General features: G+C 39.2%; 1 protein-coding gene across 4 annotated transcripts in view; it reads left to right on the forward strand.

Annotated features, from left to right (window-relative positions):
- Positions 1-24,914, forward strand: part of RTTN (rotatin) — a 146,815-nt gene extending 121,901 nt beyond the window's left edge. For 2 of the 4 annotated variants that reach the window (XM_047766974.1, XM_047766976.1), the window contains exons 41-49: positions 6,339-6,444; positions 7,185-7,282; positions 9,270-9,347; positions 12,846-12,972; positions 15,237-15,439; positions 18,375-18,642; positions 22,380-22,483; positions 23,521-23,590; positions 24,609-24,914. In XM_047766974.1, coding sequence (XP_047622930.1) covers positions 6,339-6,444; positions 7,185-7,282; positions 9,270-9,347; positions 12,846-12,972; positions 15,237-15,439; positions 18,375-18,642; positions 22,380-22,483; positions 23,521-23,590; positions 24,609-24,694 — 1,140 coding nt within the window. In that variant the 3' untranslated portion in view covers positions 24,695-24,914. Of the gene's footprint in view, positions 1-6,338; positions 6,445-7,169; positions 7,283-9,269; positions 9,348-12,845; positions 12,973-15,236; positions 15,440-18,374; positions 18,643-22,379; positions 22,484-23,520; positions 23,591-24,608 lie in introns of all 4 variants that reach the window. The other 2 variants (XM_047766973.1, XM_047766975.1) reach the window with 1 other exon arrangement.
- The last annotated feature ends 1,181 nt before the right edge of the window (positions 24,915-26,095 follow it).

The following is a 26,095-nucleotide window of genomic DNA, read 5'->3' on the forward strand; positions in this document are numbered from 1 at the left end:
GAACCTGAGTAGTATTCATGAGGACACAAGTTCAGTCCCTGGCCTTGCTCAGCATGTTAAGGATCCAGCATTGCCTTGAGCTGTGGTGTAGGTCCCAGATATGATTTGATCCCATGTTGCTGTGGTCATGGCGTAGGCTGGCTGCTACGGCTCTGAATCGACCCCTAGCCTGGGAACCTCCATATGCCACAATTGCGGCCCTAAAAAGAAAAAAAAAAAAAAAAAGATTTCTGAAAGGCACAGAAACTTAAGACAAAGTAGAGAAAAGAATTGTGCTTATGACAATTTATGAGAAAATGTGTGCCTGACGTAAGATGGGGCATTGATCAGTGAGCTTATTATGCTACAGATACTATGTTTTCCTTGTTCTGCCTTATATAAAGATGATATGTGAATTAAAATATTATTAGCATGCATTAAACAGTAATGCGTTGTAATAAATAATATGTTTCTTTTTTTTTTTTTGTCTTTTTGCCTTTGTCTAGGGCCGCTTCCCATGGCATATGGAGGTTCCCAGGCTAGGGGTCGAATCGAGCTGTAGCCACCGGCCTACGCCACAGCCACAGCAACGCGGGATTCGAGCCACATCTGCAACCTACACCACAGCTCACTGCAACGCCGGATCCTCAACCCACTGAGCAAGGCCAGGGATCAAACCCGCAACCTCATGGTTCCTAGTCGGATTCGTTAACCACTGTGTCACGATGGGAACTCCAATAATATGTTTCTTAATTTACATCCATGTAAGCCATGGATTGTACCAGATGAAACAAAGCAAACTTTAGTCTTTATCAGAAAGAAATAGTATTCTAAAATTGATGCCTTCATAGGTGTACTTAAATTCTCTGTAAAACTGTACTCAAAAAATACTAGATGTGTGACCTTAGGCATATCACTTAACCTCTTCTAATTCAGTTATTCAAATGCAAAATGGGAGGATTGCATTACATTATTGCTAAGTTTCAGCTGGTTCTAAAATTCTCTATCTCCTAATTATTATTTTGTAACTTCAATTACACTGTCTTAACAGAATCTTTTATGAGGGCTGCTTTTTGGCAGTATGCTACAGGTGATACATGTTGAAAGTTTGCATTTGGCACATATATCTTAAATAATGTTTGCTTTTTTTTTTCATAATTCTGTTTTGAGGTGGTTGTAGGGTAGTTTCAGATTCAGAAGCTATTAGCTGTCTTTTGACCAAAGAATATTGAACACATTTGAGATAATGGAGATTTTTGCCTTCCCTAGTGAGATACTTAGTATGTTTCATTTGTAAGTCCATGTAGATAACAAGGTTAGTAAAAGCTATTTCTATAGTAGGTTTTGTCTGTAACTATGTTGAATTATTTTTTCTCCTTATACTTTATCTGATATCTGAGGTTAGTAGTGTAAAGAAACAACAAACTCTTGTGTCACATTTTAGGAGGTGTGGTTTGTACTACCACTTAGTGAATGAGTAAAATTCAAGAGTAAATCTGTTAGAGAGAAGGCTTATTATGTATTTGAGGTACTGCTGTGTTAATGAATGTTTACTATAATTAAAAAGGCTTTTCTTGAGTACCTTGTGGAAAGAAGGCAAAAGTCTAGTAATTCCTGTTGTGGCTCACTGGTAAAAACCCCACTGGTGTCCATGAGGATGTGGGTTTGATCTCTGGCCGGATCTGGCAATGCCATGACCTGTAGGTCACAGACGTGGCCCGGATCTTGCATTCCTGTGGCTGTGGTGTAAGCCAGGAGCTACAGCTCCAATTCGACCACTAGCCTGGAAACTTGCATGTGCTGTGGCTCTAAAAAAAGATGGGGGGAAAAAAAAGAAAGAGTCTAGATCACCTACTGTATAAAAGGAATTGTATCTAAAAACAGCATAACTTTAAACAAATTACATCTTAATTTCTTTATACCTACAGTTGACAGAAAGATGATGTATTATTTCTTGCTCGATATTCTCTTGCTTTATTTTTCCTCTTTTGTGTGTCTGCATCATCCAGTAACTAGTTGTGTCACGTTAACTAGTAGCTGTGGAATCTTAGCCTCCCCTTGGCCCCAGTTCCTCACCCTCACTTTGTGTCCTGCTCTGTGTGCTGACACTGAGAGCTCCTTGTCAGTCTGCAATAAGAGCTTGGTGGGAAATGATACAAATTAAATCCCGACTCTGGCCTTCAGTTTGTGTTGAAAAGTGTATAGATTTACTATAGGTTAGTCATGTATATATATAGAGAGAGAAGGGGGATGGGGAGAGAGAGGGAGTTAGTTTTGGGTTTTCTTACCAGCTTTATCACATACGCATTTTAGGGTACCAGTTTTATAAGTTTTTTTTTTAATAAGTTCCAACAAAGGAGACTTCTGCCTTCTTCTCTCATTTCCCTCTTCTCAAAGGTGACTACTTGTACCTCTTTTAGCTTATTGTTTTATAGTTTTCCTTCCATGTCTCTAAATGACAATGCTTGTATTTCTCTATCTTGATAATTCAGTTTTGGATACTGTTGATTTTCTAGTAGGGAAATGAGACTTTAACTCTCTTTCTGTGCCCCATCCGCCTACCCAGCTGCAGTAGATTCCCTTCTCATTCCCCCAGAATTAGGTATCTTCACGTTGACTAGAGATAGGCAAGGTGAAATGTTAAATCTGTGAAAACACTCTGCACAGTTGAGCCATATTGCAATGTTTACCTTTCTTTTCCTGCACAGTTCTCCTTTTCCTTAGAGGTATGTGGTATTTTTTTTCCTTCAGTGAGTTTTCTCTTATCACTGGTATGTCTTGTGTTCTTCGCCAGCAGTTGAATGTCCTCCTAGTATATTCAGAAATGTCAAGGAGTTCCCTTCTTGGCTGAGGTAAACAAACCCGACTTGTATCCATGAGGACACAGATTTGATCCCTAACCTCGCTCAGCGGGTTAAGGATCCCGAGTTGCTGCGGTTGTGGTGTAGGCCAGCAGCTGCAGCTCTGATTTGACCCTTAGCGTGGCAACTTCCATATGCCACAGGTGTGGCCCTAAAAAGGCAGGCAGACAGACAGAAAGAAAGGTCAGACTTGTATCAGCTTCATCTTCCAGAAGAAATCCCTTCTAGTTCCTTCTGACCTGCTTAGTACCAGTCTCTTCCTTAGTTCTGGTGTCTTCCATGCCCCTTCTTCCTGGGGAATTCCTCACCTCTCTGCCATCTCCCTTGACCTCCTGCACCCCGTGCTCCTGTCCTTCTTTCCTGGTTCACACCCTCCTTTTCATAGAGGTTCTTCTCCAGTGGCTTCCAGATAAAAGGTGCATGGGTGGCTTTTTTGAAATCTAGACATCTGAAAGTCTTTCCTACCCTGCCATTAAATTTATAGTTTGATCAAGTGAGAATTCTCTCCTGGAAATTATTTGCTTCAGAATTTGAAGGGTATTGTCTATTAACTTCTCATGTTAGTGTAGAGAATTCTGAAGTCATTATGATTCCTAGTATTTCCCTCCTGGAAATTTTTACCATCTTTTTTTTTTTTTGGATCTTGTATTCTGCATTTTCCTGATCAAGTACCTAGGTTTGAATCTCTTTCTTCCATTGTGCTGGACTTTCTCAGGGGGTTCTTTTCATCTGTAAACTCCTATTTTTTTAATTACTTCATTGATATCCCTACCACTATATTTGGAATGCCACTAAATGTTTGGAACTTTTGTTTTATTAAGTTTTCTTCTTCCTACATCTCTTTTTTCTTCTTTTTCCTCTCATTATTTTGTTTTCTATTTCCTGGCTATGAGCTTTTGTGAGGTGTCTGGTAATCTTGGTTGTCTGTTTTATTTAAAACTGGGAGACTCAGAGGAACTGGACTCCCTGAGCATCTGAGAGGAGCTGGTCAGCAGCAGGCTATGTGTGAAGGGGATTTGACTGGGCCCGTTTGTGATCCTGTTTTGTTAAGCTTGTCAGATTCCCTAGAGAAGACCCTCTGACCTCCTGCCTGGAGGTGGAAACCCAGCTGCCAACTATTTGGCAGCAAAGAGAGAGGTGGGGTCTTAGAATTTAATTTGAACAATTTCACTTAATCCTTCCTGTTTTCAGTAGAATACTTCAGCCCACAAAAGTGCCTAATCTTTGCCAGTTCAGAATCTTTCTAATTAATCCTCTCCAAAGATTAAATCTCCAGATTTTTGCTGTGTTGGGAAGGAAGCATGGCTTAGCTGCACAGAGCTTGGTGAACAGTGGGATGAATTTGGACCTGTGACTGCTCCTCACAGATTTTTCAAACAATCCCCTTTCACTGTCACTTCCCTGCATACATGGTACTTAATTTCCTTGGCCTTAGGCAGTTCAGCGTATGACCTAGGGTGGTATTTAGTTTTCCTCATTCACTGCCTAGAATCCAGGATTCTCAAACCTGCAAACACATTTGCCATTCATATAGTTTCCAAACTTGGCCTGCGTGCACATGTGTGTATGTATGTGTGTTTAATCCCATTTCTGTCATTTTAATGAGATTTCACAAGGGAGTGAAAAGACCCATCTGTGTGTACAACTGTTTCCCTGGAAGTCTTACCTCCTTTTGTCCCTCATTGCTGGCGGAATATAGATGAGTAGTGTTTTTCAATGAGCTTAATTTGTTTTTTCTCAAATTTCTGATACATGTTGGTTCAGTAACATTGTGTATATGAGAGTAGATTTCCTATTAATGGTGAAGATTAAGTTTATAGACAAATAGGGTTCTTGTAGTTAACTATAATGATTATACGCCATATATATTCATCATCGTATAATACTCCACTGCTTTTCCACCCCCCTTTCTCATGCTCACACTCAGCCTGATCTTTATCCGACACATCTGGCCTGGCCATTTAATGTCTAACTTGTTGGGCAGACAGGGGATGGCCTGGTTTGAGGCGGTGACCCAAGTGACATATTTAAGGTGGAATGACTGCCCTTGCTGGTAGGGCTGGGAGAGCCCCCACTCTACTCTGCAGGGTCCTCTAGTGTCACATTGCCAAGTGTAGGCTGGACAGGGGCTGTAAGTGGAAGTACATCCATGTCATTATGCTGTACTCTATTTTATGTAAAATTATGTCATTTAAGCTTCATTTTAATAATGATATTATAAAGCTGGATCATTTTGAAAATTACTGGTAGAAGGAAAAGTTACGAATTTGAATTATATCTAGTATTTATAAACCAAATGAGGAACTTCTATATTTTTAAACTGAAACTTATAAACCCCTTGAACTTGTAATAAAAATGTACTGATATACCAACATGAAAGTCTTACCATGAAAAAACTCACCAGAATCTAGTCAAGACTTTGGAGCTAATGCACCCAGTACATTGGAAATAACAGAACAGAGAAGACAAAATCATCATGAGGAAGCAGGCAGTTCTACAATGTGGGACTTCCTGTAGGATGACTGAGCTGGTTTATTCAATGTCTGAATAACACTGAAAATCCCAGGCAGGTGGCAGGGGAATGGGGCAGGGGAGAAAGGAGGTGATCTTAGGAGATAAAACACACAGGTATGATATGAAGGCTCTACTATCCCAATTCCACTAAACCGCTGTGAGAAGGTATTCTTGAGACAAAAGAGAGAATCTGAATTTTTTTCATTTGATACTAAGAAATAAAGTACTCTAGGCATGATAAAAGCTTTATGGTTATGTATACTGGAGTATGCCCTTTTGTATTATCTACTATTTACTTTAAAATACCTTAGCCAAAAACTTTTAAAAAGAGTTTGTTTTTCTGTTTATTCTTTTACATATTTGAAATTTTTATGAAAGATTTTAACTCATAAATTAAAATGTATAAAGGAAATATACCAAAATATTTTCAAAACTGTGATTTTTCATTTATGTAAGTCAAAAAATTAAGTAATATTTCTTTGAAGAGCATGATATGACAGGTTAATATTACTATAGAAATAAAAAATGGAAAGAACCAAACCACCTGAGATACAGGATTATGTTGGGTAGAAATTAAAGGAGCAGAATGTATCTCAAGAAGAAGAACGGAGGAATTTGATGACAGTTCTCCAATTCTGCAGTTTTTCCAAGGGCCCTTTTAAATATGTTAAATATATTTCCTGGTGAATTTGATTAAGTACATGAACTTGCTATGTGTTAATATTAAAGGTAGCTTCTTTCTTTAGATGGCAAGTCTTTGAGAATGATTGGTGGTCTTTTCCATCTTATAAAAATCTTATTTAGTCTTATCCACATAGAGCATTCTCAAATCTTAAATGATTTATCAAATTCCAGTGACTTTCATGGAATAATTGAAAACTAACAATAGCAAAAAAAAAAAAAAAAGGACACATCTTTTATTCACAGCCATTTTGCTCCAGCTTAAGTTTTTCTTGAAGGTAATTTGATTTATATCTTTTGCAGTGCTATGAAGGAAAATCCTCCAAAGATATCCTGAAAAGAGTTGCTGCAAATGCATTGATGTCTCTTCTGGCTGTCAGTAGAAGAGCACAGAAACATGCTTTGAAGGGTGAGCCACCTACACATCAGCTGTTTTTATGGCATGTTTTCAATTCATATATTTTACTGCGTATTTGTTTTAATTTTCTTTGGACTCAGAGGGTAAAGAACTTAAACTCTTAGGGTCACTAAAAAAAATAGTATTTTTTTTTTCTTATACAGAAATGTAGTAAACATGCATAACTTTTAAAATGAAAAGATTACATGTGTAGTTTATTTCTTGTGTAATGATTCTCACTCTAGAGAATCTATGTCTAAATATTAGAGAAGCTTTAAAAGTAGCACATCACTCAGATTCATAATATTACATAATTAACCACAATCATGTATTGTACACATGTAGAAAACATAGTTTTGATAGTCATAACAACCACATTAGATGACCGTATATTTTCACATAAATTTCCTTCTAAAAGTTCATAATTTTTCAACTGGGATAAGGTCTTAGAGTTGAAAGAGAAGAGCAGCACATCAAGCCCCACTGATTTGAGTTGCGACTTTGCTACTGAAACAAACTGCATGCCTCCAACATAAATGAGATGTGGGAAGTATTGTACAAAATAAGAAGTGGGCTTTACCGTTTAGTTCTCCTATGTTTTTATCCTGTAATTTATTAATCTGTCACTGAAAATGCAAAAATGAAGTTGGTTGGAAACAAAATGTTATTTTTTGAGAATTTGATTGTTATGTAGTTTTAGCTTATTTGGAAATGGAATATCCTTTTGATTGCTTCAGATTTTGGTCTTTCAGCCCACCTGATAGACAGCTGCGTGGAGCGAATGAAGCACATTCATGCACAGCTGAACCTGGATTCTCTGAGGCCTGGGAGGGCAGCCCTGAAGAAAAAGGTGACAGGTTCTAAAATTCTGGGAGACACAAATGGCCATATGTAGAGACAGTCTCTCTAGTGTCCTTGTGCTTATAAATGACACCAATGTTTGTTTGAAATGAATGTCTGTTTTAGAAGAAACAGACCAAATAGTTAATGTGATTTCTATATTGGCAAGTTTCAGTTTGGGATTTTTGTATATGTCTTAGTGTCTTAGTTTTCCCTTGAAGATTTGTAAATGAGGCATATATATATTATATATATCATTGTTGCAAGCATTTTGGAGTGTGGATGATACATTTTTTATACTACAAAAAGAAAATCTTCCTCTCAAAGTGAGCATAGGTTCACTGGGAATGAGATAACTTACTGAGTGTTTTCTGTATGCCCAGCACTGCACTAAATATTTCACACTTATTTCTCCCTGTACACTCATGAGAGCACAGTCATATAACTAGTAATGGGTAAAGCCAGTGTTTCCCCATATCTGGGCAATGCAGAGCTGGTCTTCCTAATCTATGTTTATTTCCTCTCATGACTTCTGAATATCTCCTTCTAGCACTGAGTCTGCTGGACTCATATTCAAACTGCGTGTTCATTGTAAACTTAATGATGTAGGTTTTTAAAAAAATTTATTTTGTACTCGGATAACATTGGTTTATAACATTATATAAATTTCATTTGGGAGGTCCCGTTGTGGCTCAGTGGTTAGCAAACTGAACTAGTATCCATGAAGACTCAGGTTCTATCCTGGCCTCTCTCATTGGGTTAAGGATCTGGCATTGCCATGAGCTGTGGTGTTGGTCACAGACACAGCTTGGATCTGGCATTGCTGTGGCTGTGGCATAGGCCAGTGGCTATAGCTCTGATTCGACCCCTAGCCTGGGAACCTCCATGTGCTATAGTTGCGGCTTTAAAAAGACAAAAGTTTCATGTGTACAACATTGTATTTCTACTTCTGTGTACACTATACCATACTCACCACCAAAAATTCAGTTTATTTCTGTCACTATACAGTTGACTCCCTTTACCCCTTTTACCCTCCCCATTACACCTTCCCTTCTGGTAATCACTACTCTAGCCTTTGTGTTTGCTCATTTTTTTTTTTAATATTCCAGATTTGAATGAAATCATGCAGTATTTGTCTTTCTCTGTCTGACTTATTTAACTTAGGACTCTCAAGGCCCTTCCATGTTGTTGCAGATGGCAAGATTTCATCTTTTATTGTGGCCAAGTAATATTCCATTATATATATGTATAATATTCCATTATCTATCTATATATATGTGTGTATATATATGTGTGTATATATACATTTTCTCTATCCATTCATCTCTCAATGATCGCTTAGGTTGTTTTCATATCTCAGCTATTGGAAATAACATGGTTTTTATATAATAGCAATGGTTACTAGTAAAACCTATGGTTAAAAAGTTCTGCCACACAGGCTTATCAAGAAAATGAATACATGTGTGTGTATTTATAAATATAAATATATGTATATCCAAGACCATTGTGGTGGTCTGTTTAATAACTGGCTTCTACTGCGTTTGATAAGAAACCAAGAAAAAAACCTTATCTGGTGATTTCATTGATCCAGGGGCTTATATGTTTTTCACTTTCTTTTCTTGCCTCTCTTCCTTTTTCCCCTTTAGGCGAAGGCCCTTTACTTCATCATTGAGAAAGTCAGCCAATACCTGATACAGTTGAAAATCAGCCAGTACCTGCTTCACTTTATTGAGATGAAACATGAAGCTTATTATATATCTCACTTCCTCTATGCTTGATAGAATAGGAATAGCTTTTTTTGTGGTAGACATGCTTCTTGAGATGTGGTCGTCTTTCAGAGATCATTAACTTGTCAGTAGCTTCAAAGTTATGGTGGTCAGGCCCAGTGAGAGCATAGCTACACTGTAGTATGGCCCAGAGGAGAAGGGATTCTTACTATAAGAAGTGAGATGTGCCATTGTCGTTCACATTTTTCAACTGCTTTTTTTTTTAAACAGGAGGATGGTTTTGTTAAAGAGTTAAGCATTGCCATGCAGCTCCTAAGAAACTGTCTTTATCAAAATGAAGAATGTAAAGTAAGTAGAGCTTCTGAAAATTTTTATAGCAGTGCTGGCATTAAACAGTTTAATTTTTATATGAGATAATTAGGGAAAATGGAAGGTTCTTTGAATTTTTTTTTTTTTTTTAGATACACAGTTGGTCATAAGCCCTATGTTGATTCTCAGAAATGGATGGACCTAATCTTGTTCTTCAACCCTGATGACTATTCTTGTTTATGTCAGCATTTTAACTTTATCACTGGAACCCTGATTTCAGGCAGCTGAATTTGAGCCTCTTTTTTGTCTACTATTAGCCATTTCAGTTGTTTTTTTTACTAAAATGGATTGAATGGCTATGTATGTTTTCTAAAGCAGGACTTTTTCAAAGACATCTGTCAGACAGCTGTCCAGGGGGATACATGGAGGTGTCTGTATCCATAGGGAAGAAGATGAGTGTGTCTTATCTTCACTTCAGATGTGAAAAGGCTTCTTGCTGTTGCCAAATGTGGACCTTTTTGTATCACGGAGGTTCTCCATTTCTAGCTCTGCTTGCCTCAGCCCCTCTGTTGGGTGGGGAACCAGTGAGATATTTTGCTCTGTGAACATTAATGCTATCATTTAAAACAGAACATTGGGAGTTCCTGTCGTGGCGCAGTGGTTAACGAATCCGACTAGGAACCATGAGGTTGCGGGTTCGCTCCCTGCCCTTGCTCAGTGGGTTAACGATCCAGCGTTGCCGTGAGCTGTGGTGTAGGTTGCAGACGTGGCTCGGATCCCGCGTTGCTGTGGCTCTGGCGTAGGCCGGTGGCTCCAGCTCCGATTCGACCCCTAGCCTGGGAACCTCCATATGCCGCGGGAGCGGCCCAAGAAATAGCAACAACAACAACAACTAAATAAATAAATAAAACAGAACATTGGTGTTGTACAGGACATAGCATCTTGAACACTTTGATTTTCTTTGTCACAGTGATATGACACTTTTGAAGCACTGTCTTTCAAACAAATGCTATGGAAAGTGAGTAAGACAAAGATAAATTATAGAAGCTTTCTTAAAATTTTCTTACTTATTTTTTCTTACTTGTGACAAAACTGGAAAAAATACACTGTATCTGGAAAGTAAACATCTTAAACACATATTCCTTAAACTGTATGAAATAATTTGTTTAAGACACATGACTGACAATTGACATTTCAGAGCAACTTAAGGGCATTAAGTATTGATATATTTCATTGAAATTCCCAATGTACAAATGTTTTATGGCAAATAGAGGTGTGCTTTACTAAAATTCTGATCCTTTATGCTCAGGAGTGTCCTTGTGACTGAATGCAATAGTGTTCATCCATGACACCTCAGTCAGGGGATACTCAGGCTTGCTTTCCAGGAAGGACCTGCTTGTAGATTTATGAGATGCTCATCGGGGTACTGGGTATAAATATTTTGTTCACATTTATAACACATTAGGCAACCATGAAAGTGTAATTTCTCAATAAGTCAAAGCACTTCTGTATTTCCAAGTTGTTTAATAAGGAATAAATCCGAAGAAGAATATGTAGAATACTCTTAGATATAAATGTAGTTCTATAGGGCAAAGGTTCTAAATTTCATTTTCTGTTCCAACTTACCTGGGGTGTATGACACACTCCCATTACTAAATTATCGGTCACTCTTGTGATTCGCCATGTCGCCCATGCCCACCTCTCCCTGGTGTTTGAATATGTGTGATGTTGGGGAGTTTTCATACCAGGAAGAGCACAGGGGATGTGAGGTAAATGAATGGAATAGTAGGCAGGGTTAGAGGTGAGGACTGTGCTGGTCAGGCAGGAGGTGACCAGACCTTAGCCGGGCAGGTGGAAAGGGGAAGGAGGGTGGGGAGCAAATTGAGGTACTGAGGGGAAATAGGAGAGGTATAGAAATGACTTCCATGCTCAAGCCTAACACAACATGCATAACAGCAGAGCATGGCCATAAGAGGTCCTGACGTTGGCTTTGCACATCTTAATGTTAAGTGTCTTTGGGGCTCTAGGGTGGAAGATGGCTGGTAACTAGTGGATTACATGGGTCTGCAGCTCTAAGGGGCAACATAGATTGGGGATCTTAGGAGTTATTAGTGTATAGATAGTGTTTGTAGCCATGACTACTGTTAAAATTTCCCAAGAGAGTATGTAGCTAAAGCCTAGGTCTGTGACAGTGAGCCAGGCGCCTGCTGCAGAGGGCTGTTTTCTGGGTTTACATGGAGTGGGGAGCCTGGGAATAACACTGGGAATAATTCCCTGCTCTCCTCTGCCATTAATAGTGCATAAAACCATGTAGGGTTTGTGAATTTATATGACTGCCTACATGTGTTCACGTGGGTCTACAAATTGCCTGGTAATTTTGCTCATTAAAAAAATTGCTGTTGGGGAGTTCCCGTCGTGGCGCAGTGGTTAACGAATCCGACTAGGAACCATGAGGTTTCGGGTTTGGTCCCTGCCCTTGCTCAGTGGGTTAACAATCCGGCGTTGCCGTGAGCTGTGGTGTAGGTTGCAGACGCGGCTCGGATCCCGCGTTGCTGTGGCTCTGGCGTAGGCCGGTGGCTCCAGCTCCAATTCAACCTCTAGCCTGGGAACCTCCATATGCCGCGGGAGCGGCCCAAGAAATAGCAACAACAACAACAACAACAACAACAAAAAGACAAAAGACAAAAAAAAAATTGCTGTTGGAGTTCCCGTCGTGGCGCAGTGGTTAACGATCCGATCTGGCGTTGCCGTGAGCTGTGGTGTAGGTTGCAGACACGGCTTGGATCCTGTGTTGCTGTGGCTCTGGTGTAGGCTGGCAGCTACAGTTCCGATTAGACCCCTAGCCTGGGAACCTCCATATGCCGCAGGAGCGGCCCAAGAAATGGCAAAAAAAAAAAAAAAAATTGCTGCATGTACTGCCAATAGTTCTATTTTATCTATAATAGTGTCCCAGTGGTAACTCATCTTTGCAATAAAAACTAAGAGTTACTTAAGAATCATTGATTTAGCATAATATTTTGGCTGAATCTTATCATGGTCAAAATATTTAAAAACAGTAACCACTTCTGGATCTATCCTATCTATCCACACACACTAGATTTATATACACACACTTGCACTCAGGGAGAGAGGGCAGAGGGGAAAACTCAGAGTTGATCAGAATCTTTCCTTAACCAGAAAATCCCATGTCTTAACCACATCACAGCATTTACAAGAATTTACTCAATATAGTGAGATCTTACTGTCTTGCTTAATTTACATGTTCAGAAGCTGGCTTTCTACATTTCTCACCTGAGTTTCATATCCTGCCCCCACCCAGTGTGGAGGGACTTTGTGAGACTGGTAGGGCTCATGGTCAGTGCAGTGCTGGCTGCAAGGTGCTAAGTGACCACGGAATTCTGACACCAGCTCACTCGAATCAGAATAAAGATAAATTCAGTCTTATCTCATGTTGGTGACAGTTTTTTTGGACTTGATTTTAATTTTACATTTTCATATATTCAGACTAATGCTGCCCCTGTTTTCCTTCCCACACAGGAAGCAGCTCTTGAAGCTCAGCTTATCCCTGTCTTGCACTCTCTCTGGCCTTGGCTTTTGATGGATGATTCACTGATGCAAATTGCCCTGCAGCTGCTTTGTGTCTATACTGCAAATTTTCCAAACGGTAAATGGAACCATGCTGCCTTTCAATACTATACTAAAATACTAACTTTATGTAATGTCATTAAAGCGTAAAAATGAATTATATTTTGAAGTATTTCTTCTACTTATTTGGTGGTAGGTTGGCTAGAGGTTGGCTTTCTTATAGGTATTATAAGAACAACAGATATTTTAGTGCATGTTTGATGAGATGGGAAGAGTCATTAGCACAGGGAATAGAGAGGGAGAAACTGTCCTGATTATATGGCAATAGAATATTGAATTTAATAGGAAAATTGAGAAAGTGAAAATTATGATGGAAGACCTTAAAAACAGGGTAAAGGGTAAAAGTTTTATAGTTCTAGAGCAGGAGGCTGGCATGATGAAAGGTATTTTGGTCACAGGTGGTGCCTCTTTCATTCATTCACTGAATAAAACATTTTACTGTGAGCCTCCCATGGGCCATTTTACTGTGAGCCTCCCATGGCCCCTGCCTTGTTAGAGGCCAACAACTCAGTGCACAAAGGCAAGTGACGGGGTCTGGGAGGGAGAAGGTGTGAAATAGCTGTTCCTGCATGTGGAGGGAAGCGAGGGAGGATTGCAGGCATTGTGAATTTTCCATGTAAACTTAGGGTCATAGATTTAAGGTTTAGTCAGCAAGTGTGAAGTTTGCATGCTTTTCCTAGCAATGTTCAGCAGTTTGGCAACTGGATGCCCCAAATATCAGAAGATGTGTGGAGAAAGAATAGGGACAGGGAACAGTTCATATCCTTTGTAGTCACCAGTGTGTGAGGGTGCTCTTTCCCTGATAGTCTGACCACGGCCTCCACCCCGGAGCTGCCCATTCCAGTCCCCGACTCAGCTAGTCTCTGGGGACATCAGATATGAGCAGACCTTCAAGCTCTTGAGTCCTGAACATACTGTTGTGTGTGGAGGACACTGCAGGACAGGTCATCCCTGTTTTCCCTCTGCTGCTCTTGACTTTCCCATTCTCACTTCAGTTGGGACAGTCTGTTTCACTGCCCCTCCCAGCCCACCTCCAGCAGCATGACCAGCGTAGCATAGCTATCTCTGAAGTATGGCCTTTGCACATGGTCCTTCTTTACCCCACCCTTCACTCCTTAATTTAGGGTTTAAGGAAGTGAGGGGGAGAAAAGAATCTATTGTAAAATATTGAGCAAAAGAAACATAGTTTAAATTTAAATCTTTTGAAACTATGATCTGTGTAACTTTTATACTTAAAATTGTTATATATATTAGACTGTGGTTCTTTTTTTTTTTTTTTTTTTTAAGGGCCGCATTAGCGGCATATGGAAGTTCCCAGGCCAGGGGCTGAAATGGAGCCACATCTGCCAGCCTACACCACAGCCACAGCAATGTGGGATCCAAGCCATGTCTTCAACCTACACCATAGCTCACAGCAACACCGGATCCTTAACCACTGAGTGAGGCCAGGGATTGAACCTGCAACCTCATGGTTACTAGTCGGATTCGTTTCCACTGCACCACAATGGGAACCCCTAGACTGTGGAAAAATTGAGGAAGAAGCTTTTATTTTTCTGTCTTGTTTGTTCCAAGCAAACTTGCATCATTTAGTGATAGTTTTTTATAACATTAATGGATGCCTTCGTATATGGATACAGGTATGTAGTGTGAGTACAAGAGAGATCAGTATATTTATTTGTGTTTACTTGCCTTTTATGAGTTTATTTTGCAGAATGTATTTGATTTGATCTAGTGATCTAGTTATACTTAAGCTGGTCTCTTTGCATGGACTTTTACAAGTAATTACATTTACATTACAATACAATAAAAATTCACTTCTAATTCTTTTATGATTATTTTTCTCCCTTGATAAATCCTGTATGGTTTTTTAATTTACTGAGGATATGTTGGACCCTGGAAAACCAGCTGATGCCACAACTGGCCCTTTCTGCTTATGAACTGTGTGACCTTGAGCAAGTCACTGACACCTGAGCTCTGAGACATCATCTAACATATATGGCTAGTAGCATTTGTCCTATCACTCCAGGATTGTTGTGTTTGTTCCTCATTTTTTTTTTTCTTCTGTGAAATGGAGGCATTAGACCATAGCATTGTTAAAAATGCTATCGAGATCATCAGGCCCTCAATCCATTAGATTGAATAGACATTGGTACTAGCCTTTCTGTTATTATGGTTCATAGGTTAATGGCCAAGTCACTTGACAGACAGACATGCTTTACCACTCAGATTGTTTAACTAAACCAAGAAGTGAGATGATGTTGTGATGGGCTGCTGTTTTTCAAGGTTGCAGTTCTCTCTGTTGGTCCAGTTTTGGACAGTATTCTGCTCCAGCTGCACACCGAGGGGCCCCCAGTAGCTCCCTGATGCTGTGTATCCTGAAGTTGGCTGCCCAGGTGCCTCTGGAGAACGCCTCAGTCCAGCAGTTGGTTTTTATGTTTCTCTCGAACCTGGCCTTGTCTCATGACTGTAAAGGGGTAATTCAAAAGGTGAGTACTTAAACTCTTCTTCCAGTCATAAAAAAGAGACTCAATAAAATAACCAAGGACGTGTGTAAAAAGTCTAGAACTCTGTTTCTAGGGTTAATTTATTCTGATTTCAAGGTATTTTGTTTTAAAGAATTGTAAAAGGATAAGGAGGTTCATTTTGTTTAAAGCCAGTTGATAGATGATACATGAAACTAGAATATAACCATTTCCTTTTAGTGTATCTTCTTAGCTTTGAGATTGTCTTTTATCTCTCTCAAAAATGATGGTTTTAGAAAGACAGCTGTCTTACATTTATTTGAGATCATAAAAGTAATATATTGGTCTTCAAGCAGACCAAATTGAGCAGTAATAGTTTCAGTTCAATTTACATTGCCAAATCATTTATGAACCCACAACCCCCTTTTCCCAGGTTAGACCTAACTTCTTTATGGCATATAGGTGATTTTTTTAGTCCTCTGGGGCTCCCAAGCCAAAACTGGTTTTAACTTAGGGCACTTTAAAAAGGATTGAACTGATTTAAGCAAAATCTAGTACACATGTTCAGTTAGACTATATTTAGATGTATATAGGCAGAATCCCTAATTTGGAAGATCAATTAAAGTTTGAGCATGATCAGATTTTCTGTGATTTACTATTACATGGTAATTTGAGTGCTTCATTCACATGAATGTCAAGATAAATTGCAAAATTAGACAGCATTCCTAAAAACTGAGTCTTTTCCTCTACTATGTCATCTCCCCAAACCCCCCTCAAAAAAAAAAAAAAATACTTTGAGTGCAACCTCTAAATAAATAGCAGTTTTACTAAAGAAAGATCTTTTCAGCGGTATATTGGAGCTAACTCATGTTGGCTCATGAGTGTCATTAATTTTCAGGAATTTTGCAAGCCAGCTGATGTCATAGTGATATCTTGACATCAGCCATAATGAGAGTATTCACACCATGAAAATCAGGGACCCTCAGCTGTTTATTTACCAACACATGGCTGGATATTTGCTTCGTGTGTGTGTGTGTGTGTGTGTGTGTGTGAAGTCATCCTGAACTGGATTTTTGTGGTCATCATCCTTCCACATATGTGAGAGCATGGGCTGGGGGTGGGGAGCAGTGCTTTCTGCCAACTCCTTATAGAGCACACTGGTAGGAACCAAAATAGGAACTCCCAAATGGAATGCAAGTGCTGATTTGGAGCTAATGTGTGATTGAGTGGAACTTAATTCTATCTTAAACTTCAGTTTCTTCATGTAAAGAAATTTTAGTCTATGATTTGGATATTGAAGCATGTTTTGATATAAGTGTTATAAGACTCCATTTCAGGTGCAGATCAATCAAGTTGCCCTCCTCTGTGCTCATCAGGAATCCTCTGAGTCGTCTTCTGCTGTGTTGTTATGACAAGCCCGGGACACTTTCATTTACACCTCCGATAACTCATCTATCATTAATAGAAAATGTAGCTAATGCTGTTGTAAACTAAGATTCTAAAATATGCTTTCTCTCTGCCATGGCCTGTTTCTTTGCATTCTGTCTGGAGTAGGAAATTGTCTAAGAGCAGCTTTAGGACCAACAAAAAGAAGGGATGTCCATAGCATATTACACTTTAAAGCACTGCCATATATTTTTCACCGTGATCACCCCCAAAGCTCCGAGATCATGGCAGCATCTAGCTGAATGGGAGAGGCAAGGGATGAATCTAAGAAGCATTAATTTGTGCTGAGAGATAGGAAGCAGATGTGATGATGGCAAATGCAGTGCAAAGTGGGAGGTAGTTTTACAGTTTACTTATTGCTTGGGTGGTGCTGCTGACATTTCTGTAGCTTGTTTCATTCTTAGAGTCTTTTTAAATAAAAGTGTTATATTTATTTTATAGATTCACAGCAAAATCTTGATTTTGGTGTAGGGAAACTAAAGAAATAAGCCAGAGTCAGTAGTTAAATAGGGAGAGAGATGAGATATTCTGGACAGTTGTGAAATTTAAGTGATCTTATTTCTGCTGCATTCTGATCAAAGTGTCTAGCTGACTATGACTCCCATATTCTCTTGGGCTGTTACTGCTGCTGCTGCTGCTTTTTTTTTTTTTTAAGCTATGGCTACAGCATACAGAAGTTCCTGGGATTGTACATGAGCCACAGCAGTGACAATGCCAAGTCCTTAACCATTAGGCCACCAGGGAACTCCTTTGGGCTTCTTCTTGATATAATCCGTTCATGCTTTCTTTCCTTGTTTGCATATAGATTATTCTAGCAATATATTATTATCATTCACATAATGAAGGGTTTGGTGCAGTTTTATGAAAGGAGTTTCATTTGGAGGTTGAAATGACTCTGACAGTTCAAGTAATGGAGATTTCTCATTCATAAACTTACTAGAATGACATGTAGTCATGAGAAAACATCCTTAATGATAAGCAGCTGGGGTAAAGTGATTATAAGATGTATCGTAGTTTTGTTTTGCTTTTTTTAAAACAAACAAACCAAAAAAAACACCTATAGTTATAAAGATTCACATAGCCTCAGTGCCACCAGAGTTGTTAACTGGTGTCCAAGAGTGTTCTGGGCTTTGTTGATTTTCCCTCCCCGTAAGATATCTTTTAATGAGTAGCAGAATTTCTAGAAGGCAGACAGAAAGAGAAATTTGAAGAAGCCTGAAATAATCCCTAAACTGAATTATCATTCCTAAATAATTAAGAGTTGACTATAGTTACTTTATCCATCATCAGGAAAGGATTAGTAAGAATTAAAATTTAAGTACTATTTGGTTTTCCTTAATTTTTTCACTTATACCTGAAAACAATGTAGATGGCATATTTGGAAGGTATTTGGAGGAAGGAAAAATTAAAGTTGGGGAAAAGAAGAGCAGAATGCTAGTTAATTGGTTTCTAAGGGACTAGGAAAATAATGAAGACTCAGAAAGAAAATAATATTCTCTCTATTTATCCACAGAGTAACTTCTTACAGAACTTTCTATCTCTAACATTGCCAAAAGGAGGAAATAAACATCTCAGTAATGTGACCGTTCTTTGGTTGAAGTTACTCCTGAATATATCATTTGGAGAAGATGGGCAACAAATGATTCTGAGGCTTGAGGGCTGCTTGGACTTACTCACAGAAATGAGCAAATTCAAGCATAGGAGCAGCCCTTATATACCCCTTCTTATTTTTCATAACATTTGCTTCAATCCTGCCAATAAGCCCAAGATCCTGGCCAATGGTGAGTATTCTCATTGTTCACCACACACACAGACATGTGCATCCATGTATATGTGTGGTTATTCATAGAGTGTTCCATTCAGGCTAAAACACAAAATAGTTTTATAAATAATTCACAAGGTATTCATTAAACACCCACTGTGTCCAAGGCGCTGTGGGAGGCAGAGGCTGCAGGAATTAGGCATGACTCCAGCCCTCAAGGCATTGCCTGGAGTCTCCCTGAAGGGCATACTGGATCAGGGGTGGGGTGGTGGTGGCATGGAGGAGGATGTCCATGGAGCCTCTCCAGACCAGCCTGTTCTCCTTGTAATCCCTTCTTCCTGCCTCCCCCTCCCTTATTCTCTGCCTCCTTTCCCTGTTTTATTTTTCTCCATAGTTATCACCAGGTGATGTACTGTGTATTTTCTGTATGTATCTGTGTATTCCTCATCTGCCCACACTAGAAACATGAGCTTTTACAGATCAGAGGCGTTTTGCGTCTTTTGTTCATGTTTATGACAGCAGCTAGAATCGTGCCTGTTGCCAGTGAGCACTGGTGGGTATGTGATGATGGAGGGAGATGCTGAGCAGGCGGGAGAGTTCAGGACCCAAAAGGAGACATGTTATCATTAAAAAAAAAAAAAAAAAAAAAAAAGAGGTGGGCTCTAGACCCTCACACCTGGTACCAGGAGCCAAGTCCCTGTGTGCTCACTCCAGCCTCACCTGAGGCAGCTTCTATAAAAATACTATCTCCTTTCTTAATTCTGGTAGAAATCAGTTTTTAACACTTAAAGTGCTGAGCACTGTTCATGGTACATGAAAGATGCTAGAGTTGTATTGATTTTCTTTTCCTTCCATGTTTTTCACTTAATCTTTTCTCAGAGGTGTTTTTCTATGACACATAGAAAGGATTCCCTTACAGTCTGTTGTGTATAGCTGCTCTTCTTTTTTTCTGATAATTATCGAATTGCTAGAATTGCAGGGTAAGATTTTAGAAGCTTAGCCAGCCTTTAACTTACCTAAATTAACTATGGATTTGCACTCCCATGGCCCTTCCATAGAATCTGTGTGGCTGCCGTGGGGGAGGGTGTCGGGGTGGGGCTTCGGTGGTTTTGTTTCCAGGTTTCCTTCCTCCTTCACTGTGTCTCCCTGTCTTCACAGTTGTAAAGTGCAGATGACCATAGGTGCTGCCTCACAGGGCAGTGAGACAGCCTGTGTGCAGTATCTGTTCCCAGTCCCGCTCTCAACTGTCAGCTCTTCACCTTTCTCAGAGGAAGTTTCTTCTCTGGGGACTGCCAACTGCAGTTTTATTACTGAGAGGGTAAGAGGACAAGCTTTAGGGAACTGAAGGAGAATCTGCTTTTCCCATTTCTGGATCACTCAGGATTTATTTTTAAGCATTTCATTGTATTAGCATTCATTCTCCTCCAGTACCTAATGGACAAACTTTTGATAAGAAAGAGCTTCCCAACCCCACAGATATGAGATCAGGGGCCTTCAGGGCAGGGGTGGGGGCAGCAACTGTGCAGTTTCTATACGGGCGCGTCACAGGGTCGCCTTCATTTCCACCTGGGGAATCCAGAGGGAGGTGCTTGGCAGAATCCATCAGCTTGAACATAAGGTGGCATGGCTGGTAAGGTGGCATGGCTGGTCTAGTAGCACCCAGACATCGGATTTAGATGGTCAGAAGAATAGTGGGCAGTGGGGCTCGACTCTGCTGGGAAAAGCAGATCCAGAGGACTCCTTGTTTCTGGTTATGCCAGGCTAGATCTCCTTTGAACAAAAACTTACTAGATAAATAAGGTACATGAAAATTCACTTAAAAAACCGAAGAACTGAAAAGATAATGGGAAACTTCCAGGTCAATTTTGATTAAAGAGAGGTAAGAAGTTTGTAGAAGTCTCTTTTGTTCCAAGGGCATTTGCCAGCCCTGTACGCCTGGGCTTCTGTCTGGTCAAGTGTGAGATGTCAGGACCCAGGAGTCTTGTGGACCATCCTGCAGGTGTTAAGCTAGAATCCCAAAGAGCTAACCTCTTATAAAAGGATGAATCAGAATTAAATTGATACCCAAACCTCATCCAGGTGACTACAAAGAAAAGAAAAACAGGTGAGGTATGAGGATGAGCACCACAGACCACTCTCACAGCTCCGCGCATGGACTAAGTGGCCTGTGACCTTGGTTGGAGCTGATCTTTGATTGACAGTGCCGCTGGGGTCTTAGCAGAAGCAAACTGCCCTTTGATGGATGGAGGACAAGTTCATACTAAGCCTCAGGGAACCCCTACAAATAATTTTTCAAAAGCATTAGCCAGTACACAGTTAAAAGATGACCAAGGAAACAGGGCAACATGAGTGAGAACCAGCAAGGGGAAAAATACCAACTTATCTGCCTAGACTTCAGATGTTGGAATTATAAAACACAGATTTGAAAAAGACTTTAATTATACCATATTTAGTTAAATAAATGACAAATTTGAAAGTATTTGCAGGAAATAGGAAACTGAAAAATTGAAAGGTTTGGAAAAAAAAAACCGTGTAAGACCTCACTGTTGAGTATGATAATAAGCCACTAATAGATGTTTAAATGTAAATTAATTAAAATATTCAATTTGTTAGTCGCATTAGCCACATGCGGCTGTTGGCTAGCTTGTTAGACCGCACAGTTTAGTGCATTCAGTTGGGTGCGAGTGGTTAATGCATAGAGAAGGTTCCCAATAACAAGTGTTTCACCCTAAAGAATGCAGTGTGCTTTTTAAATCACACATTTTAGTGGAAAAATCATTTGATAGAATTTAATGGTATATAAAGTAATAAAATAGATTCATGTATTTTTCTGAAGCACAAAGGCTGTGTCCTTGGGGCTAGACTTCTCTACTTCTTTAAAGTGAGTAGGCTGCTGTGGATAATTTCTAAGTTTTCATTTCATACTCTGGCTGGCTTTGCACAAAGAGGGCCTATCTTATGTGTTGTTATGCCTTTAAATAATTTTTTTACACATATACACACATTCCTTTAAAATGTTTAGTGCCTTCTTAAAAGCCTTAACCGATATGATATTTCTTGATTATCATTTTATATGGTAGCCTATGGTATTGATATGTTTATAGAATGTCTTTATAATTTATCATAAGTGCAAAAACTTTTTTGGCATGCAAAAATGTGAACTCTGATTGAACAACTCATTAACATGACTCATTGTGTAATTATATATTTCTGCACTGTTGATACCTTTCTTTCTTTCTTTTTTTTTTTTGTCTTTTTCTAGGGCTGCACCCGCAGCACATGGAGGTTCCCAGGCTAGGGGTCTAATTGGAGCTGTAGCCACCAGCCTATGCCAGAGCCACAGCAACGCTGCATCTGAGCCGCATCTACAACCTACACCACAGCTCACGGCAACACTGGATCCTTAACCCACTAAGCGAGGCCAGGGATCGAACCCTCAACCTCATGATTCCTAGTCAGATTTGTTAACCACCGACCATGACAGGAACTCCCTGCACTGTTGATATCTTTAAATGAATGGGCCTTTGTTGAATTAGGGCCAAAAACATTAAGCAACAGTGGCTTCCATGAAGGTTCTGTGCCTGATGTGAAAAGTTTGTTTTGAGGTTGTTCTCCCACATACCACGTGGTATAAAAGATTGTTTTTGTCAACTTTGTATGTATTCTGATGAATAAAAAGGGGGTATCTGACTAGTCCAAGATATGAATACATTGTAGTGAGACTGAACTTTTTTGTTTTAATGTATTTATTATTAGAAAAAGTCATTAGCCTGCTAGCTGCCTGTCTGGAAAGTGAGAATCAAAGTGCTCAGAGGATTGGAGCAGCTGCGCTTTGGGCTCTGATTCACAATTACCAAAAGGTCAGTTTTTAAAATCCTTGTCCCTGGGAGGCAAACACCAAGCCTCTGGGACGTCAGAGAAGCATCAGCCAGGAAGACTCGAGGTCAGAGACAGTGTTGCCTTTGTGCATTCATATCATTAGTTAACTGTCATTTGACATTTTCCATTTAATCATTTCAGTAGGAGGTGTCTCAGTTCACAGTGTCTCTCTCTTGAGTGAATTTTCCTTGTTAATATAACTTGATTTTACGTATTGGTACAATGTTAGTATAAATTGTTTCTTCTCAAAGACAAGTCAAGGGAAGGTTCATCTTGAAATCAGACCAAACAGTGAAGTTTTATCCAGGTGTGAGATTCCCCTTTCTCTAGCACAGGTCACCACTGGGGTTGAGGGAAGTTCAGTTCTGGTGAGGCTGCAGCACAGGGCTGGCCCCAGGAGATTACCCGGCAGGTGGGGCTCACGTCTGGTCTTTCTTTGGCCTCTGCCTGGCCTTCTTTTAGTCTCCCTCTAAGAGAAATGCCTGTGTGCTCTTAGTGATTAAGTCAGGGCCAAGTGACAGTATTAGGAGAGACAGCCTTTCTCCCTCAAATGGTGCTTGCTCCTCTGGCCAGCCCTGGTCTGGGCTGCTTGCTCTCCCTGTGGCTGCTGTCAGTGCACATGAGGACAGAGGCTGCGCCTGTCCTCATCTCTGTGTCCCCAGGGCTTACCCCAGTATGGGCATATTAGAGTCCCTCAGTAAATACTTGTTTGACCAACTTACCGACTGATAATATTTCATATCCTGGATCCAAATTCTGTGGTTTGAGGAAATAATGAAATACTGAAACTAAGATAACATAGTTTAAAATAGCAAATTGAGATTTGAGGAGAAAAGGTGAAAGGGGAGGGAAATAAAGAACATGGGACAGTAGAGAAAGAATTCTCTAGCCGCATATCTCTTTTTTGGTATCCTGTTTAGTACAGTACTCAACAGGGGTAGAATTAGTATTGTGCTAACCTGATTCTTAAACCCATGGGAATAAATCTCATTAATGGATTGCTCTATATTATCTCTAGGCAAAAACAACTTTGAAAAATCCATCAATAAAAAGAAGAGTGGATGAAGCATATTCTGTAGCAAAGAAAAGTAAGTGTTATTTATTAAAGAGATTATAATTAAACTTGGAAGCTGTTTACTGAGTTCTCTCCTTAATGAAATATTTGGACAGTTCATAGTAAAATGGCCATTTTCTACAATGATGTTTTACACTGGAGTTTGAGGAGCTTTTTTGTTGAAGCATTGTAGAGTGTACCAATATTTGGTCCATGCTTTTCACTGTAACTTTTTTTTTTAATAATAAAATGTTATAATAGATGAAGGTTTAAGATGTAGTAGTTTCTCAAAACATGTCAGTGATCTTTCTCCGAGTCATTTTTTTCTTGTACCACAGACTGGCTACCTCTGTGCTAAAGTGTGTTCTTAGGTGATAAGAACTGGGTCCAATTAGAATTGACCTTGAACAGAAAACTTTGATCTAACCTCAGGGAGTTGAATTACAGTCTTCCAGGGATAGATCCTGTTGCCCCTGCATCCACTCAGCCCTGTGATGTAATCATGCTATGAGGCAGGGTTTTCTTTTCAAAGTACATTTTTCATTTTTCCTAAGACAGTGAACTGTCTCTTTCCTGCACTGTTCTGTGTCTATTGGTTATTTGTGTTTTTATAGTCTTTTTTTTTTTTTTACAAATGGTTTGGTTGTGGGCTTTTCTTTATTTTGGGGGTGTTTTTGGTTTGTTTCTAGCTATGACCATGCATCTCTGGGGTGGTGAATAATTGAGTTTATGTGTTAGGAGAGGTGGTACATAAAAAGAGTGAGCATTGATTTGGGATTATAGATAATAGTGCCCATCATGGAGGCATATTGTTTTTTGTTTATACTCTTTGGCTATTAATTAAAAATAAATATAAATTCAACAAATTTTTAATATGTAAATATTAAATTTATAAATATTCTTATAATGCTAGTACATCAGGAATTTAAATAAAACTTTGTTACACATAATCCTGTACATGTACAAATGTTTGTTGTGTGTGTCCATCTTCAGTGCAGTGCAGTACTAAGTATGATAAAGTTACTCTTCCAACTCTTGTTTTTCTATCTCAGCTTTCTCAAACTCAGAAGAAAGCCCTCTAAACGCCTATTATTTGAAATGTCTTGAAAACCTTGTGCAGCAACTTAACTCTTCCTGAGCACCCTGAGATGCTCTGCCCTGAATCGGCGGCCACCAGACAGGTGAGCCAACCTTGAAGCAAGTTTTGTGTAGCATGGTTCCTGAAGACATACTAAGCCTCTGCAACAAAGGGCCTAGAAAGTCCTGGGAACACAAACATCTTTACCTTTTTCTATGCAACATGCTCTGTAAAAATCCTATTTATCAGTTATTTAATAAAATATTTTTAGCAACTGAAAGTTGACTAATAATTGTTGCCTGCAGGCCTTTATCAGTCTCATGAATGTAAATTTTAGCAATGGAAAGAAGACATTGTGTTCTGATTTCTTTTTTTTTTTTAATTTACTTGAAACGTGGCTCTTGTTGATACAAATGCTTATTCTTCAAAGCATACACATCAGTGAAGGATTTTTTTTTGCCACACCTGCAACATATGGATGTTCCCAGGCCAGAGATCAAATCAGAGCCATAGCTGCAACCTCTGCCACAGCTACAGCAATGCCAGTTCCTTAACCCACTACATTGGGCCAGGGATTGAACTTGTGTTACAGTAGCAACTTGAGCCACCCCAGAGACAGTGCTGGATCCTTAACCCACCACACCATAGCAGAAACTCCAAGTGAAGAGGTATTTATAGTAAATGCATATAATTTTGTGCAATTATATTGCACCAGTAATTATGCAATTTTTGGTGATGTTGACTCCTTTCCATATGATTTATAAATGTGTTAGTTTTATTACTTTCTTCTTTCAACTTCTGAAATGCTGTGTAATAAAAAAAAGAAAGAAGAGTTTATGGCCATACAAGCCTGGATTCAAATTCTTCTTCTTAACTCAAAATATCATGAAGAACAAGAACGTGAAACATTTAACAGGAAGAGCTCTGTCAAGGCCTCCTGACATAACTCTTAACTAGCATGTAGTTCTGAACTCAAAACTTAAAATCTATTCAAGTACTGACCACTTAGAGCAGTTGTCCCAACACTTTTGAAAGTAAGAAGAGAAAATTCTAAGAAAAGAAAAATAAAAGTTGAAATATATATAAGTACGTGTGTATATACACACATACCACCCACATGTATACACGCTCATTATTTAGGAAAAAGTTATCTAATTATAGTTAACAAGAAGAAAAGGACATCTTTAATTAAACGATGTTAGCAAATTGCTATCATTAATAAAATAAGCCATGTGATGTTATTTAAACTGGAAGCATGAGGGCAGAATATGTGTTAAATACTGAAGTAGAAGCAGATAAATTTGTAGTGTCTGAAAATTATTGATTAGAGGTCTGAAAAATAGATCTAGGAAGTTTAGAAGTTTCTTGGCAGGCCAAGTTAATTTGAAACAATGGACATGCCAATATTCTGAAAAATTATCCCAGAGCAGGTATCTTAGGAATTATTTCTTCCTTTTCGCC

This window comes from Phacochoerus africanus, chromosome 2 (genome assembly GCF_016906955.1).
Source record: "Phacochoerus africanus isolate WHEZ1 chromosome 2, ROS_Pafr_v1, whole genome shotgun sequence".
Lineage (NCBI taxonomy): Eukaryota > Metazoa > Chordata > Mammalia > Artiodactyla > Suidae > Phacochoerus > Phacochoerus africanus.